The sequence below is a fragment of the Pocillopora verrucosa genome, chromosome 4, assembly GCF_036669915.1.
Source record: "Pocillopora verrucosa isolate sample1 chromosome 4, ASM3666991v2, whole genome shotgun sequence".
Classification (NCBI taxonomy): Eukaryota; Metazoa; Cnidaria; class Anthozoa; order Scleractinia; family Pocilloporidae; genus Pocillopora; species Pocillopora verrucosa.
In genome coordinates, this window is record NC_089315.1 from 17,184,092 (window position 1) to 17,202,937 (window position 18,846).

The window sequence follows — 18,846 nt, forward strand, 5'->3', positions numbered from 1 at the left end:
AATTTGTCCGTCAAATGTTCCTTCACTTGACGACTTGACAATTTTATTACCTCGGGATGGTGACGTCAGTTTACACGCCTCAGTCATAAGGCCCAATGACTACATACTTGAGATAAAATACTTACTTATTTTTATGCTGATTCCATGTCATAGGCGAACGGACCGAGAGGTGTCCCGGTCTGCTAATTTTCTGAGGGTTATAAATGTCGTTAAGCGTGGTTAGGGGATTGACGGTATGCAAAGCGCGACGGGCTCGATACCTCGTCGTTGGATTTGAGCTGTCTTTAACTCGTGCTCGCAGCTTCCAATTTGGAATTTCAATGATTCAGAGCACCATGTGGTCGTAAAATAAAAAATTTGACACAAAAACATATCTAACTTCTGAAATGTATACAAAAGTTTCGAGATAAAAGCCATTTTCAGACCACTGAGCCACCTTAAGTGTTGCGAGATTAACACACCTCAAAATCTCGAAGGAGTTTCACGAACAAAGGGACCGACCTCTCGGAAGGCTTGGAACTGAGAGCGCGGGATTAACCCTAACACTATATTACCTTTCGTAAGTAAAACAACCAAACTTGAAAACTATTTCAAATCTTGCTTTTTTATATCAATCAAAACAAATCCAGAATCGTTACAATGATTTCATAACTTCGTTCTACTGACACATGAACTCTTCAGCGAACAAACATCCAATATGGATAACTCAAGATAGAATCAATCCCAAAAGGAAAACGATGTGCATTTCTTAGAAAGAAATTTCATTCCGTATGAGCGGCTAGAGTGGGGTCACATTAAAGTGTCAATAGTGTGGAATATTTCTTTTTCTCTGTCCCAGAGATATTTATTTAGAGATCATTAAATTATTGTATGACTACGACTACGAGTTCAAGACGGCGGGACACAACAGTGGCCGTCAACAGTAAAAGGAGAGTTTTTGCGAAAATTGCGTAGCCTTAAAAACAAGATAACCAATACAGGAACCAGAAATATTCAATTTAGTGTCGAAGTAATCAAGGATTACATTAGTTTTACTTGTGTACGCTCTGTGATTAGTCCAGAAACTTTGCGCCACAATCTGAACCAATCAGATCTAAAATCAAAACCAAATCAATCGCGATTTCGTAACTCGCGTTTTCCCGCGCTTTGAGCAGCCTGCTTCATTTTACTTTAATTCTCATTGGCTCATAACGAATAGAAGAGTAAATTCCCCTAATATTTCGCTTTTAGCTCGAGTATTAATCTCAGGGTCGTAGTCACACTCGTCCGTGGAGCTAAAGGTCTCATTTAATTCATCTTCTGAATATTATTTCCCTCTTGCACTGTACATTCGCAGTTACACTGTTCGGCAAATATTGCCCTCACAAAGCGCCTTTGAGGCGATGGAAGAAGAAATAAACTGAGACGATGATTTGCCTATTACACGTACATGTAGTTGAGGCCAAACGAATTGATTGTGCAGGCGCTTTTAACTGTCTGAGTAAATAACTCGCGGGACAATCTTGCCCCGTTTGCAGTTGCTACGCCAGGATCAATGAACGTCTAAAACGATTGCTACTCGCCATTAAGGTGTGTGTGCGCGAGAGCCGTTAGGCGGTAAATGGCCCCAGTTGGATGCAAGCGAGAATGGAAATGGATTCTATTCTGTCAAATTCAGACTTTTCTCTGCATCGCTGAAAAACATAAACCAAAAAACAATGTGAAGAAAAAGCTTAAATCGTGGTAGGCTGTACAGCCCTTCAAAACATAGCTCACAAGAGAGTTTTTTTTCCTGTAAATTCATTAACAACGAAAGAGAGACGTTTTCAAGTCCAGCATAATCGGAATCTGTTTGCGTATTCTGGTAGGCAGAAGTGACTATGAAAGGCGGGAACTACTACGAAATGATAGAAATTGAGCAAGATAGGTAAAGTACTTTTTTAGCACACGAATCACTTTTTCCCGCGCTTTGAACTAAGGTGCATACGTAATCCACGTTGTTAATGGTTATTTGGACCTTACGTTCTCATTAGGCGTTGGGACTACAATAGTTTTGGTACCACGATTCTTATGAGCTCTATCGTCTCTCGCACTTACTTTGGAAATCCGAGGCGTGACACGATCTCTCGCACATTTCTTATGAGTCCCTCATTTTCTTGCGGCGAGTCCAGTATAACTGAATACAATCTGGTCATATATGAGTCAATAGTATCTAATGTAGGAACCTCGTTGGTGCCAGGAAGTACCAAGTTCGCAAACGCTTGCACAAGGGCTGTACGAAGATTGCTCAGATGATTGAGTAACACCATGTTGGCATTTCGTTGTTGATTTGTCTCCATTTCTATTTTTTCTATCGCTTGTTTTAAGCTCTCCACGTGTTTGGAGGTGAGTGAATTCTGTTCTTCAAATTCGGTGGCCGCTTTGCGAAGCTGTCTCAGTTCGTCTTCACGCACTGAAAGAATAAGGTCGAGGAGAGTTCACAAAGCATTCGAATGATGAAGATTACATTTACTGTACCATGAAGAATGGGGATCAATATCAGTATCTGGGCAACTGCCCACCTACCCCTCCCCTAACCCAACAACAGTCTATTGATAACAAGTTAGGGTTAATGTTAGGTTAGGGGAGGGGTAGGTGGGCAGTTGCCCAGATACTGATATTGATCCAAGAATGGCTCAACCCTTTAACTCCTAACATCTGATTGTTAATTCTCCCCTGTAGCTACTACACATTTCCTTGTAAATTAGTCACAAGAATTTAGTGTTAGATCAAGATAACAGTTTCTACCTTATAAGATTGAGTATTTTCATTACCTGTTTGCTGGATAATGTATGCACAATGTTGCGAGAAGTTACATGTTAATCACTTTTGGGAGTTAAAGGGCTAATACGTATCTGGAAGCAATGGTCTCATGGTTAAACCTTTGCACCCTAACATCAGTATGCACATTCTCCATACTGTTCTCTATACATTTCCTGAAGCAATAAGTTGGTGATCATTTCCTCGAATCTTAATGACCTAATGTTTCATTCAGGGGTGATAATGTAAGGAGAAATTAGACGCTGGTCACTCTTGGGGTTAAAGGATTAACGTAGGAACGTCAGGATTGTGAGGTTTGGGTTCAGGTTCACACAGTGTTCAGGTCATTGTGATGAGTCATTGCGTTGTGTTCTCAAAGTGGGCATAAATGGATACCAATGAACCATAAGCGACATTTGAAGAAATACAAGGAGAGAGATCGTGATGGGTTACCATTCCCTCTTAAGGGAAGTAGTAATACTTATGGTCGCCTTATACTCCAAAACCGTGAAAGATCCGGTGATACTGGAAAGGATTCAATAATTTTTGATGGGGCATGAGGGGGAGGGAGGGGGGGGGGGTTCAAAATTACTTCTCCATGAACCCACGCTTCCCCCCCTTCCTTAATCTGTGGTTACACAAATACAAATCTGCCCGCTGAGTGTTAACATGCGATCCTGTCATTGCAAATCTTGATGTCAGACAAGCAGTGAAAACCCTCACAAGTCAAATGGGGGAGGGGAGGGGGGAGTTTGGACACACCGGATCCTCAGTCTGGATCCGCTTTTGGTGACCCACTTGGCTTTAGCTCTACCATATGTTGTACATACTTTCATTGTGTTTAAGGAACTCTTCCGTGAACACAGGAGCGTTAAATCCAGGTAATTCTTCCTCTTCTTCACTTTCGTTTAACTTTCCAGACACTGTCAGTTTGTGCTTACGACCAAGAATGTGTTCTCTCTTGTTGTGAAGGTTGTTAAAGTACTGATTGCAGGGTTTGCAGTAAAGATCGTCTTCTGCACAAAGCTATAACGAAGAATAAATAGAACAGGCAATCCATTCTCTGTATTTCGTAATACTGTGTTACAAAACTGCCGTACAGACGTGAAATGAGAGTATTTGATTCGCCGTGTAACCTTGATTGTTCTAGTTCGATACACAAGACGTGAGCCAGGAAAACTTAGTCTAGTAAATGAAATTGCGGCTCTTTTCGATAAATTTTCCAAGGAAAAAAAATTGATGAAATGACAATTTATTTTTCTGATTCACTTGCTGTTTTTACGAAGTCCTAACGCCCAACATGATAGGAACACATTAAAAAAGGCAACGGAAAAAGTCACACAGAGAAAGAAAATATTTTTTTGTTGCTGTAGTAATTTATTTTTTTCCCGAACATAGGCCACTAGAAACGAAAAACATGTCTTCGACTTACTTCAATTCCATTTGATAAGCCATCTAGACTGTCAGAGTTCTCCAGATCTGTAAGAAAACCAATAGGTAATGAAATGTCGAGCTGTTGCCCATACTAACTGGATGCGACAGAATGTTATTGATATCGTATTCAGTTGAGTAGGATGCTCTGTATTCAGCCAAACGTTGTCTGAGGAAATCGAGATCACAGCAACGGAGCACTGAAAAGAGCGTGAACTGAAACGAGAAAAACGTGCCACGACATCAAAGAAACAATACACTTACTTTTTCTTTTCCGTTCCGCTTGCTTCTTCAAAAAGTTCTTATAAGCATCTGTTTTTTGGTATGCTTCTAATTCCATCATGTATCTTTCTTTATCTTTCTCTGCTTCATCTAAATATCGCTGGAAATGGAAAAAAATCTGGCTGCAGTAGACACAAAGTTAATCTAAATGTTTGCATTTGAGCTCTGAAATACAATAGAAAGACCTGGTTGGGGTTTAAAGCAAGGCCTTTTGTAGAATAGTTTGGTACATTTACCATTGGCCACTGGTAGTAATCGAGAACAAACTGCCAAGGGAGGTTTGAGCCTGAATATAGGCTGCAAAGGTGCAGATTGTCTCTATTATAGGGCTCAGCTGGCTAAAAATGGAATAAAAGCAACAGCTTTCCCACAGGTTTGGGAGCAGGAGGTACTATGGCCAAAATAGGTGACAACAGGTTACAGCAAACAAGCATGTTAACAAAGTAGTGGAGTGTTATCATGGTTACATAAACCCTTTTTAGAAGTCAGAAAAGGGGTGGCAGCAGTCTGTTTCTGAGGAAATATTTTGTTGTTGAACCAAGAAGGTTAAGATGAAGGCAGTGGTTGTTAGACATTAAATTCTAAATATTTTTAAGAGAAGTGTAAGAAAATGTTAACAAGAGGTAGTTGGGTGAGTGAAGCCAAAAAACTTCTTGTGTGAAGGAAGCAAATGTGCATATTAAATAGTTTGGTATACTAATAGTTGAAATGTGAAAGTCATAATGATTAAAAAATAATACATTTTGGGTTCCCTTTCCTTTCTTCGTCATCCTGAAGCAAAGGAAATGCAAACTTTAATGTATAATTTGAAGCCATATCAGAATCTAGTAAATAATTATGTCTGAACAAACATACTTGCTTTTCTTCAGTAGACAGTTTACTCCACTGAGCACCAAGTAGTTTTGTAACTTCTGGGAAATTTAAATCAGGGCGCTCCGCTCGGACCTTTTCTCGCTGTTCATTAAGGAACCTCACATATCCAGTTAAGGGTGCCTTTGGTGCATTGCTGTCTCGGAATGTTTTACGACGTTTCTTTCCCTTTGGCCAGCCTCCTTTCTTTTTCTGAACATACATGTACTGTATGAAACAATAACAACAACCAATTAATGGCCAAGTTTGACCATGATACTAAAAAAGTCTACAAACCTGTCTGCAGAGTACTAAAAAAGAAAAGACCTTTCCCCTTCCCCTGGTCATTGTTGCTTTAAAAAAAAAAACAATTTGATATTTCAAAATTCAGCAAAGATTATAGACTTCAACAAGAGGCTATGGAAAATAAACAGGAAAGTCAAGGTCTATTCCTCATGAACCTTGTATCAATGTCTGTTTTTTTAATGCTGAATTTTAAAATATTGAAATTAGGCAGTAGATGTACTGAATATTTACAATACAACAATACAATTTTTATGGGCCATTCATAGAGAGATAGGTGCTTAACATCCTCAAATGAGTAAGTTTATAATCCTTGTTAAAAAAAAAAAAAAAAAAATCTTAAAAAAATTCATGGATATTACTAAGAGATAACAGAAAAAGGTCTAAAATTATCTCAATCACAATCATATGAACACATTAGGTTGCTGGTCCCACAAAATTTTTTGGCTATAAAAAAGAGCGATTGTGCTTTTAATAATAGTAATACACTATAGTTGAGATGCAAAGTCTCACCAATTATGTGAAAAAAAAAAATTGGGACTTTAAACCTATGTCCCAGGTGTTTTTGGAAACATTTTCTGGATAAAACATAATCAAGGTAAACTTTTTATGTCCAAGAAATGTGAAGCAGGGAATGTATTAACCCTTTCACTCTCAAGATCAAATAAGTAATTCTCCTTACTATCTGCCATACAATTCTTATGATGTTAGTTCAGAGAATTTGGTATTGGATCAAATAATAATCCCATGATTGATATTCTTCTCTATTCTCATCACCTGCCTGCTTGATATTGTATTGATATTGTAAGGAGAAATTCTGTCTTGGTCACGTTTAGGAGTGAAAGGGTTAAAAGATATCTCACCTCTGGTTTCTCCACATCTCCATGGGAGTTGGACACAGCTGTTGTGGTCTGAGTCTCCTGACAAACGGTTTCCTCTGCTGAGCCCCCTTCACTTTCTCCACCACTCAAAATCTCCACTAAGAACAAACAGTTTACATAAATACTACTTTTATGTGTATAATATGTGTACATATCAATTGGCTAAAACATGGTTTATATCAGAACCAACACAGAGATACCAGCTGCTCTATATTAAGGCTGCTGAAGACTTTACCAGATTTGGGGATTCTGTAATGAACACTGCCTACTTATTGATCACCTAACACACTGTAGGTCACCAAAATTTGTGACGTGTGTCTTGACATATGCTGCAAAGTCAGGAACCCAGATTTCTCTCTACTTGTTATGGTGACCAAAATGGTCACAGCTTTGAGTGCTGAGGAAAAGCACTATTCACCTGTGTGGTATATTCTTATAACATATGCTGGCCAGGCTAATTATATTCAATGTATACCTTGACTGAGGTCAGATACAAAATCTGCTTCAGATGTTGGTAAAGTTTGACTCCCTTGAGATGCGTGATAACCGGTGACTCCATTGTGAGTCGTGGCTGTAAAATGTAGACTGAGGACGCGACAAAGACATAGTTAAAATAGGTTTGAAAAAATTTCAATAGGAAGCATTCCTTTACAGAACTACTCTGTGACAAAAGAACTAGATGCCATATTTGATTTAGGAATCACTGACAAAATTGTTGTAAATTATAAATTAATTAACAAAGATTAAATGAAAATTATCAACGATGTTAATGATGGGCTATACAACCTGTTGACTCCTAACATTGACAAGCATCTGATTTCATTATACAATCCTACCCCTGAATTACTAATTCAAGTCACAAGAATAAAGCTAATAATCAGCAATTAAGGAAGTTTTTGATTGTTAGACAAATTCTCCCTATCAGCACCCTAGGAAATGTCTAAAGAACAATATAGAGAATATGCATTCTGATGTGGGGTGTAAAGAAATAAAGGAGTGGGAAGTATTTCTGAACAATTTTGGCCATAATTCTTTCTAATGACAAAATACTTGTGTATTCTTTTTCAAGCTGAGTGAGAATTTCAAACAATGTTTTTTTTATGGATAGTTTTACAAGAGAACAGTTATATGTATGTTATATTTAACAATTGGTTCATAGGTCAGCATGTGTTCATCAACTTATGAAGCAAGTGGGAAGTTTGGAGAGCCCGAAAGATGCGTAAGAGTTGCTTGAGGTGTAGCTGAGAGCAACTCTAGCTTCTTGAGTAATCTCCAAACTCCCAAGTGCTTCATATCTTGATGAACCCACAGCTGACGTATGAACCAATTGTTTTATAACATTTTCAACTCAATGGAAAATTTTTTTTTCTCGAAGGATTTGTTTGCTGATGTCATGAGTGTGCACAATAGGAATATGAAGCACGCTCGCACAATTGAATTTGATTACACAAATTTACTAACTATGTTATAAAAATCATGAATAGATTGAGTGTGCTCCTTAGTGATTGACTTTTGATGATTCCTAGGAACCTTTGCAAGGGCTATTCAAAATTTTTGGGTGATTTATTGATATTCAGGGACAAAAAAGGCAACATTGCAGTTCTTGAATGTTTTGAAAAAGTTATAAATAACAGATGAGATTCAAGTAAGCAACTTTCATGATTTTACAGGATAGGACAACCCTCTAAAATTTGTATCTCTTCGAATATGAGGCTTATCAGCTCAGTTGGTAGTAGCAACCAACTAGTACCTGTGAGGCATGGGTTTGAATCCCATCAAAGACTGAAGGTTTTCAGACTCTATTCTTCAATTGCTTAGTTTACAGCACACCTACAAGAATTGTTACTTTACTTGATTTTCATCCACAGGTCAATTAAAACTTATCTCAGTTAAAATCTTCAACTTTGAGCCTACTTAATAATACAGATGAATGAAAACAGAATCTGAAAATTAGCCACATGACAATGAAATGCAGTAGCTTGATTGCCCAGGAATTATAGAATTATGTCGATTGATTTCCCAATGATGTCTTTGTTTTCCTCAGCCGCCATTGAACAAAAACAATTAGTCACAGAGGACCTCTGTTTTGGTTGTAAAGACTGTGCTTAAGTTAGAAATCGTGAGCTTCCTTTATCACTGGCTCCGGTAGTTCAAAGGGTGGATAGTGCTATCCTCTAGATAAATCACTATCTGGTGGATAACACAGTACATTTTATCTACACTTTTCTGCCGAATAGCAATTCATCTGCTGTTGGAGAGTGTTATCCGCTTTTTGAACAACTGAGTCCAGATGTATAATACTGTGATGTAAATGATTATTTTAAAACATCTTCTTATATTCGTAATGTTCCCTTAGGCAAAAATAAAAAAAAATTGCTATCTAATCTTAGGAGTTGACAAGTTTAATTTAAAATATTGTTTGATACCGACCTGCCGTCTTCCCCAACAGTCGCTACAGCTAATTCGTTGGAATCACCCACGTGTTTCACGTCCACAGGATCAAAACTGGAAAGAGTAAAGCCGGGTAAGGATGTTACAGTTGTGGTCCCATCAAGTGTTGGAGTAAGAACCGCCAAGCCAGTCGACCCTGGTACCGAAGTTACAGAAAAGGTTGCAAGAGAGGTGCTGGATATAGCCTGTGAGTCCAAAACCTGTGCTAGCGCGGTGGCTGTCGCGCAACTCGTTCCGTTTACAAGCGAAGAGTCAGCGTGCAATGTCGGATTTTCCTCAAGGTCCATGGCTGAAGCTGTAAGAAACACGCGACCTCTTTTTCTACAGGAAGTGAGTTTCTCGTTTATTTGTTTTTGACGGAAGTGATTGTCTGGACGATTTTTTAGAGGGGGGTACGGTGTTTCTTCTTTGGGCTCAATTCCACTAAAATGGCGGTCAAGCCTCAATAATCCGAACCACCCTCGAAGGCAAAAGGTAGAAGTATCAAATTCCCGGATAAAGAACCCTTAACAGTTATATGAAGAACAAGAGCCTTCGATAGATAACCGCTGATCATTTCTAAACGAGCGACAGTGCAAGACAGCAAAACTTGAACCCGGGAAATTCAAAGTGGACCTCTGTAGATTTATTCAAACAGTAACTTTTGCGACTCAGCTCACCACTTTGCACAAGGTAAGCTCTCAAACAACTTTTTTCAGAAAACATTGTTATTCCCATCAGAAAGGCTAGTGTGGTTCTAAGTTCACCGAAATGCGATCGATCGTTCATTTCTGAGCTTTCCCCGAGTTAAAAGAGAATATCTTTCCGTGATAAGGTCATCAAAACTTTAAGTTATATCATCGTTATGTACGCATAAACGAAGACTATGTGCCCTCGCCTTTCTTTTGTATCCAGTCTTGTTTCGTCTTGCTCTTGTGAGGAAATCGTGTGGAGAAATACAACGGCGATTTTGCAAAGTGATGATGATATACGTGATTGGCACATTACCTAGCAAATAGCTGTTGAGAAACCCGACTTTGATAACACGAGCTATATACGGATATAAGATATTCGGTGCACGTGAGTGAAATATGCCTGCAATGCGTGCTTGTGAAAAAAGAGTACAAAAACGCCCAAGCCACGTTGCAGTGTAAAATGCCCAATTGTGGAACGGCCTTTCACTTTTCTAGCGTTTTTACCTCAATTGAATTTGAAAAAACCTTTAGTTACTTTTTTGCCTTATTCATCCACTTCCTTTCATGTGGAAAGCAACTGGAGTGGTGGTAGCTAAAAAATTTGGACTTTCTTTTTTATTATTTTTTTTCGTAGTGTGCAAATGAAGTTTCCATCTCAAGCGATGCGAGGAGTGAGAGAGTGTCGCTTTGAAAGGTAAAAATTGACAGCGTCATTGGTAAACAGGGGGGGGGGGGTGCGGCAAAAAGAAAATTTTACGGACGGAGTTATATGCTTATACTCTTTATATTTCTCTCAGTCTCTGCCCCAAGCACTCTTTCCTCGTTTGCTCGCTACTCTAAAAGAAAAAGGTTCAACACAATAATCATATAATTACGGATTTATCATGGACCATTTGCCTCCATTAATAGTGTAAGGACATTCGAACTCACGAACCTTTTCTCAACGTCGATGAAGATAAATGTAAACTATCACCTGCATGGAACAATTTGCTGGAGAGCAAATTTCGACGGAGAAGTAGATCGGAATCAGCCGAAAACTGAGTCGAGTTAGTGAGAACTGGTCCCACGTTTCTCATTTATTTATCAATTTCTCCATTTTTTTACAACTATTTTCCTTCGACACAAGGATAATTAGGATAAATGTCTCTTGGAAAGGTGACTGGTGCAGTTCTAAGATTCTTGACAATCGGCTAGCGTAAATAATTTACATGACAAGGGATCGATGCAATTGACATTCTTCACGGCAAAAAAATCTAACGGCCAAAGTGGCCGTTAGCTTTTTCTCTATGGAAGATATAATTCATAACTGGTAAGGAAGGGATACTTTCTATACGAGGCTTTCTGAGAAAGCAGGCCCTGGTCACCTGCGTTACACTTTCCCGCCAAAACTGTAATACGTCGTGGCGTCACAATGCACCATCTCACTTTTGGCGGGAAAATGGTTTGCTTCGGCGTACGGTTATTAGATGACAATCCTTTTGGTTCTTGGTTTGAAGAATGCTTTTGTTGGGCATAGGCTTATTTTATCTGTATGAAAGTAGAAAATCTCTCTTGGTCTTCAAAAACTGCAAAGAACTGTGAGCAAGAGGAAAATTTGTCTGAGTTTGAAACTGTTCTCGAAGGAAGGTTAGTATGTTGTTATTGGCGCCGAGCAGAGACAAACTTTTTTTCTGCACGAGTTTGTAGCGTATACATAATATTTTTATGGTTTTGGTGTAATCTTTCGGTCGACGTTAGAATAATACATCTAAAGTAAAAAAATCGATCATGTTCAATTAAGTGTTTTTTAAAGGAGAACTAAGTCAACTAGCATTATAAGTAGAGAATAATAGGTGGGCGCGCGTAGATATGAAGTTTTCTCTTCGAGTGTTTAACGCGATAGAGATGTCGAGTTAAACACGAGAAGAGAAATTTCACATCTACAAGCAATTATGTAATATTTTGTTTATCATATAAGCACAGCTAGCCCTTTACTGATAAGAAAAGTCGACTTTATTTATGAATGAAGATAAAAGGTCGAGAATCCCCCAATACAAATCGTAATGTGCTTTGGCGCAGTCAAGATGAAAACATGCTTTAAATCACTACAAAAACAAACAATGGATCTAATTTTCAATATACAAAATTTTCAGTTATTGACTTGGTCCTTACTGACAGAAGAAATCTTTCAGGCGCACGGCCTAAATTGGCCTGTGACAAATCTTCCAGTTGTCAATTTTCGTTCTCAGCGGCGAGAAATGCCATTACCAAAGCCACTGAATACGTAACTTTCGATTTTTCTTTTCGTATTTTGGTTTTCTTTCCCTTCTAGGAAAGTTTGAACGTCACTGTCGGTAAGCAATACAGATTTTTCAGTGTTTTAGCAGTCATAACTCGAAAAAATTCCGACAAACGACCTTGAATTGAGAATGGTGAAGGCTTTGCCGTTCATTCATTAGAGTGATTTGGCAAGAGGACGGGAACGTCATTTCAGAATGGGAAAGCGCGCGGATAGTCTGGACACGACTCTATTTCGACTTCCGGTGTTAGCGTTGCCGTTCTCCCCAACAAGTTCAGACCGTCATTACGCTGGTTTTCCTGCCGCGATCAAAACGCCTGGAATTTGCGTAAATTGTGCGCTTATAAACGAGATGTTTGGAATTATTTCAGAACTCATTTCTGGGATAACCTGGTCCCTTCCTTTGGTTTATTCGGTGTATTTTGGGAAAATTTAACGCTCCATTTATGCCGAATTCCCGAAAGGAAACACAATCGTTGGCAAGCGCCGGATCCAAGATTTTAGGACTCAGTACACTTGTAATTGAGCAAGGCTTAAAACGCGAAGGGCTGCTCTTTGATACATTTCTTTAATCCTGTACGAAACTCTAAGAATGGGACGCTGTTAATTTTATCATGAATCAATTCATCAATAAATTAAACTTGCTTCATGTTGAAGTTTATCAAAATGAAATATCACGACGCTTACCTACTGTATTATTCAGTGTTATTTGTTGTTATTGTCGTTTTTACCGTGATTGAAAACTTTTCTGCGTATTGAAGTCAGAGATGAAAAAAATTGAGAGTAGCTCAGGTATGCACTTTTTTATGTTTGAAATTTTTGATCAGGACCGGTGAAAACTAAGACAAGAAAGTCATGCTCTCGCTTCGAAATAAAATGACAATCAACTTGATTCGGCACGGCTTTCTAAATCTTTTAATTTGATTGAGTCTTGAACGACTTCATTCGTTTAAAAAATAATTAAATTGAACAAAAACGAAAAAAAAAAAAACAGGAACGAAGTCTTACTCCTAAGTCTAACCGCTTCGTTGGTGACTAGTTTGAGTTAATTTCATTCTTTGAAGGATAAACAAGGACTCATCGTAAACAACTTCATCGTTGGGTCGCCTGATTTCTACATGGTTTCGCCATAACTCCTGATAATTCCGTTCAAAATGTATTTCAACTCTAAGAGGGTGGTGCTCAAAAGAGATGTACTGTCATAGTTAAGAAGAATATTCAGTAAACAAGAGGAAAAACGACGACGATTTCCAAATTATTCTTTACAAAATTATGAAGAAAAACGAGTAGTGCTGAAATGTAGTAGCACGAAACGAAATGACAGGGACACACGCTATGATTTGAAATCATAGAAAAAAAAAACTATTTAGTGGGCTTCAAAATTTGATAGATGAATCAGCAGACTTGAGACTAAACTGAAATGGACTAGTTCCAAAGTTTAATCGCCCATATGGATTCACAGTTAACAACTTACTTGTCGTATCTATAACTATCCTCTCTTTGCGCTTGTTACATAACTCTCAAAGAGGATAATTTCGTTGTCTTTAGAGTGGTCTATAAAACCGAAAATTCAAAGGTGATGGGGATCTTTATAAAGCTGAGGTGATGATTCTCGTTGCAATAACTGCTAAATCACTTATCAACACAACGCGACGGCGTTCTCGACCCAGTTTCTTATCGACATTTTTGCTGCGCGCGCCGTTCTGAAATGACGTTCCCGTCCTCTTGCTAAACCACTCTACTTTGCTCGGCGGTAAACGCGAATTAGCTTGATGTCTACCAAATTTCCGACCAGATAACAATTGTTCCCAACTTTTGCGCTTAACAAAGCTAGTGGCAATGATTTAGAATAACATTCATTCAGAATTCTTTTAAAAAACTTATTTACTTGGGAACGAAGAGCATAAAGTGACTCTCATCAACGCGGCTTCTTAATACTAAAGTTCGTGAAAATTTTCTTGTGTGTTCACTATGTAGGTTGTTTTTGACAGGTTTCAGCATTTATAGAACTCGCTTTGGATTCTAGAGATGACTCTGTGAAAGCTTTGATTACAGGAAAGGCAGTGACAAATAATTTTAAGTAACGAGAAAACAATTGATCGCGAGTCTAAAAATAGGTTGACGACAGGTAAAACTGCGTTCACATTTCACGACTGAAACCTAACCAACTGAGATCTATCCCATAAAAAAAGTTTCCATAAACACTGAAAAATGTGTTTTAGGCTTGGAAACTTTACTATGCGTTAGTTTACTATCGCTGTGGCAGACCATTTCTGACCCCAAAGTTCACGCCCTATGCCTTGTCAAAATTGAGGAAATCTTATTAATTAGAGCTTGTACTTTCATTCTGCGTGCATACTTCTGCATCAGTTTTTATATTTTCTGGCTGGGTTCTTGGTGCCATATCATTCATTTAGACGTTGTGCTCTTAGCACTTCTCACCGGCAGTGCGTATTTTGGGCAGCTTTGATTACTTTATCATGAATTGATTACCCTTTTTCATTGGTTTTCCGAGAATTAGCAACTAAATAAACTAAATCAGAGTTAGTGTTGTTTTTGTCTCACTGACAAACCGCTTTTGTTTTAAGACAATAAAACGCGAAAAGCTTGTAAATCAATTGCAACTGACAGCTTTTCTCGTGTTCTCCCAACATTCCGCTTGGATTTGTCACATTACAAAACCCTGCAAAATATGTGGTTCCCTTACATAAGAGGCATACAAGACTCTTCTAGATAAATATGAAATGAAATCTAACTCATTGATAAGCGTAGCCTCCAGAGTGAGAAAGATCATCCAGGACCTTTCTGTGTACGAAGCGTCACTTGTTTATTGTTGTATGAGATCTTTAGTGTCAAATTTTAATGCAGGCCTTATTTCAACCATTTGCATCAAGTGAACGACGTAGTTGAAAAAATGATTTTCTGAGCAGTTCGTGCAAACGTCGAGTGGTTGATTTATTAAATTATTCGAAGTCAAATTGAGAGATCCATCTTGATATAAATACTGTTCTGCAAAATGAAAGTGGTTAAATGTATCTATCAAGGAGTTTCGCCAGACTATTTCCTTACAGGGCGAATACTGACTACATTATCGATGTAATACATGTGCTTTTCTCAGTTGATGCACTGATACAGTAAAACATACAAATATTTCCATAGCGTTTACATGTTTCTGTCGTTTTCCGGTTCCCTTGCACTTAAATGTAATGGCCTTGAGAGCCCAATATATAAGCGTATAAACTTGTGCCGGTAGTTGGTTGTGACTCTCTCTATCGGATATGCAAGTAAAGAAAATAAACTGATCTTGTACAAAATTCTTAGCTTTCTTCAGTCAGCGGGCTGAGAGATAAAGGATTTTTGACAAATAACCCTTAATCATACAAAACGAAACTGTAAAACGTACCACGTGTGTATCACATCATAATAAAGTCAGTCATTTTATATTTTCATATTTCTTCATCATTGGATTTTATTCTGATATAAGAAACCTGCCCGATACTAAATACCGATACCATGCTTTGGCGTGGTGGTTGAAAGATGTTTGGTGAAAGGAACTTGAAATTTGGCTGTGTTAATTCTCCGGTACGTGCTTCTCTTTTATTCCGTGTTTCTCAGAACAAGACACCTCCTTGTTTAGGTATGCAAAAGCTGCACTAGAGACAATTGATACTTGTGGGAAATAGAAGTGATGTGTGCCAAGAAATTGAGGATTTAACCCTACATCAAACCAGCATCCCGGAAGAGTAATCCGTTACAATTCCAATCACTTCTTGCTGGTGAGGGAGCAGGACCTCGTAGAATTGAAGCACAATTTAATTAACTGATACTTGCTGTGACACCACCGTTTGTGTCACGTTCTTTACAGTGCTTAAAAGTTATTTTTATGTGCTAATTAACCTTGCTTTCTTTTCATGAATTCAATTTTGTAATTTCCCCTTTTTACCATTTTCCACACTTGTTCCTAAATACAACCAGATGCTCGAATGCAAGGTTTTAATTCTAACGATCTCATCCTTCTGACAGCATCAAAGATAGTCTGTAATAAATCAGTGAAATGAAATTAAACCCTAACGTTAGGGAATGAAAACGGGGTATGGAACACCTCGTACTTTGACGAACAGAAAAATAGACCGCTCAGAACGAAATTAAATACCCACTTCTTTCAATTCTCTTTTAGGAGAGCAGAGGGAGATAGGAGAGAAAGCAGCACTGGCATGTAAATATAATCATAATTCATTTCTTATAGACAAGTAGAAAAAGGTTACGAAAGTTGCTCTCCCTATGGGTTGAAAGTTGTCACTTTTCCAGCTTTTTTTCAACCAGGTTGCTTTCGCCCTTAAAGCTCCCAAGAGTTATTTGCATTTGATTTTCCCTTGCAATGAACCATTATAGGTATAGGTTTAAAGAATCGAAGAACTAATCGCGTAGGAGAAATTGCGAAATATATGAAAATATATATAGAAAATATATGAAGACCAGTGAGGAGAATTATATTAAAAGAAATATGTCAATGTTTGAGTTAGTTCGACATTCCCATCCGGTTTTTTTAGTTCAAGGAAGTGTTACACGTCATGATTCAGAATATTTTGAGGTTGCCTCTTTATTGATTTGCTGTAAGTATCAAACCTGTGGAAAGAGAAGCATGCACACTTGAGGAGTAAAGGGTTTTGATTAAGAACACAACATGGTGATTGAATGAGGTCTTAAACCTCCACTACTCGATTAGGGTACTGCCATATATGAAAGAGAATTCGCCAGTAACTTTTGTGACTTATCATAAGTCCACTTTCAGTACCTCCACTTTGTCATTTTTGTTTTCTCTAGTCTTCTCTCATCGTGAGTTGATGGCTTTACCGTCAGCAATTCTTCTCTTTTTAACTTGCAAAGCAAAGAGGATTAAAATGTTAGTAAAGTAACGAGATGTGCAAAATCAGCACACCCCGATACTCTTATTCTTGAAATACAAGCGGGGCTTTTAGTAGTGATTTTGCTCAAACGAGAATGTGATCAAATAAGTCGATGAGGCAAAAATTGTCCACATTTGTTCAAGTGTTTCTTCAATTTGATAAAAAAAAGTAAAAACTGCCACAGCAATCATAATTTCTAGACGAAATAAAAGGCCGAGAACGTAATGATCAAGCTAAAAGTACAACATTTGTAAGATTGATTTGGGATCAAAACGCTCATTGGCTGCTATTAGGGAGGGTTTAGTAGACTCTATCCTTCATTCCTTGTAGATTGTAAAAATAACTGCACAAGACACGACCAAAAACTGAATAAAAACTCGTGGCTAGGCGCTGTACATAGACTTTTCATTTTTCCTATGAATTTCCATTTTAAAAGTTTATTTCTTTAATTATCATGGTGATTATATTTTCTTTGCCAGCTGTAGGTAATCAACATATCTCTATCATTCACTGGAGAGTTATTAACCTCGAAACGACCTCAACTCCTTCATACTGGATCCAGACTTCATTCATCCGGTAAGAAAACGTTTGTTATTGACAACTAAATATATTGTAAGTTTGCTGTTTCCGCCGAAGTGAAGCTACAATATATTTAACTAGTTTGGTTAACTATCCTTTCCAACTCATACTATCTCGATTGAGTTGCTCTTTGAAAGGTCACACGAAAGACAGAAGCGTATATTTGAATCTTTTAAAAACAAATTAATATATAAATTTAGTCTAGAGAATGTTTCATCATGGAAACCTTACGCCTAAGCCTGCATGTATCTATTTTTAAAGAATGAATTTCGAAATTGAAAGAAGGAATGCAAACGCAAATCCGCTTGTGATCTTTTTTCAGTGAAATAACAAAATCTCCCTTTTTATCTCCCGCCCCTGGCCACTCGTTAAAGGAGACGGCATTTCTGCTCTTAAAAGGCGTGGCTTTTTTTCACTCAAATGATATTGTATCGGTGATCTCTTGTGTTTTGTGTGCTTGGATGCTATCGTTACTGGGTTACGTTAATCAGCTGTGCAGGGAAAATCGTTCATTCTAGGTGCCCTTGAGCAAGAAGCGGATATTACTAATGCAATTAAAATTTCCTATCTTTACAAATGATTTCCTCAGAGCATCTTTAGGTGAAAGTTTGAAGTGGTTCCTCTAAATAAATTAGTTGCTGTTAATCAAATGCAGCATTTCAAAGAGGGAAAGAGATCAAAGAGCGATCCTTAAGGGATATTGGATCTCATGACTCGAAAAAGTCGAGTGCTTCATACACCAAATGTTTTAAGCGATTTTATTAGAGATAAGACAATGTTTAGCCCCGTGATGGGATGATTTTTGCGGATATCGTGTTAAAAGGAACCTAATGGAAAGAGAACTTATCTTTGCAAATTCAACAGGAATAACAAGAAACATCTTCCGCTTGAAACGGTGATTCATTTTAATTGATAAATTAAGGACAATGATTTCCAATTTCAGTCTCGAAAGAAAGAAAATTAACCATTAATGAGATTGGAGTTTGACGTTTTTGAAAACAATGGCGCCCCTAAGAGTGCTTGTTCGTCGGAGTGTCTTTTAGGCCAAGAGCACTGTTCTCACGCATTTAGGGTTGCTCCGAAACTCGACCAATATTTTAACTGTTGATTCCAACCGCCTTTTTTTTTTCTTTTTTTTTTTTTTTGACAACTCTTTCAAGATATTATGCGCCAATGGTGTTAAAAAGGAAAGTAAGTGTAGGAAAAAAAAAAAAAAGAAAGAGACCGAAGTAATAGAGGAAGAAAACACTTAAAATCTAACTGCTGCCGTGTTCTTTATATCGTTTGCATCAACCGCGTGATGGAAACAACTGACTTTTTAAAATTCTTCACATAACAACAAAAAGCAAAAGTCCGGGAGGCTTTGTGTGTGGTGGTGTATTAAACACGCTGAAATGAGATGCTTCACTTTTTTTCGACGAAATTACTAATGT

The 18,846-nt window shown here is 37.9% G+C and overlaps 1 protein-coding gene and 1 long non-coding RNA gene across 5 annotated transcripts in view; one reads left to right on the top strand and one right to left on the bottom strand.

Moving 5' to 3' along the window:
• Positions 1-586: 586 nt before the first annotated feature.
• On the bottom strand, positions 587-9,437 carry LOC131775540 (high mobility group protein 20A-like). Its single transcript, XM_059091657.2, has 9 exons — positions 8,955-9,437; positions 7,000-7,109; positions 6,507-6,622; positions 5,347-5,568; positions 4,474-4,591; positions 4,211-4,257; positions 3,609-3,804; positions 2,077-2,431; positions 587-1,673 (listed from the first exon to the last, which is right to left on the bottom strand). Exons 1-9 carry the CDS (start codon positions 9,260-9,262, stop codon positions 1,640-1,642), a joined length of 1,506 nt encoding a protein of 501 aa, XP_058947640.1. The 5' UTR covers positions 9,263-9,437; the 3' UTR covers positions 587-1,639.
• The window catches only part of LOC136280124 (uncharacterized), a 30,467-nt gene continuing 20,914 nt past the window's right edge, over positions 9,294-18,846 (top strand). For 3 of the 4 annotated variants that reach the window (XR_010717136.1, XR_010717134.1, XR_010717135.1), the window contains exons 1-3: positions 9,294-9,647; positions 10,284-10,343; positions 17,314-17,410. This is a non-coding gene — a long non-coding RNA (uncharacterized lncRNA). Of the gene's footprint in view, positions 9,648-10,283; positions 10,344-16,104; positions 16,144-17,313; positions 17,411-18,846 lie in introns of all 4 variants that reach the window. The other variant, XR_010717137.1, reaches the window with a different exon arrangement.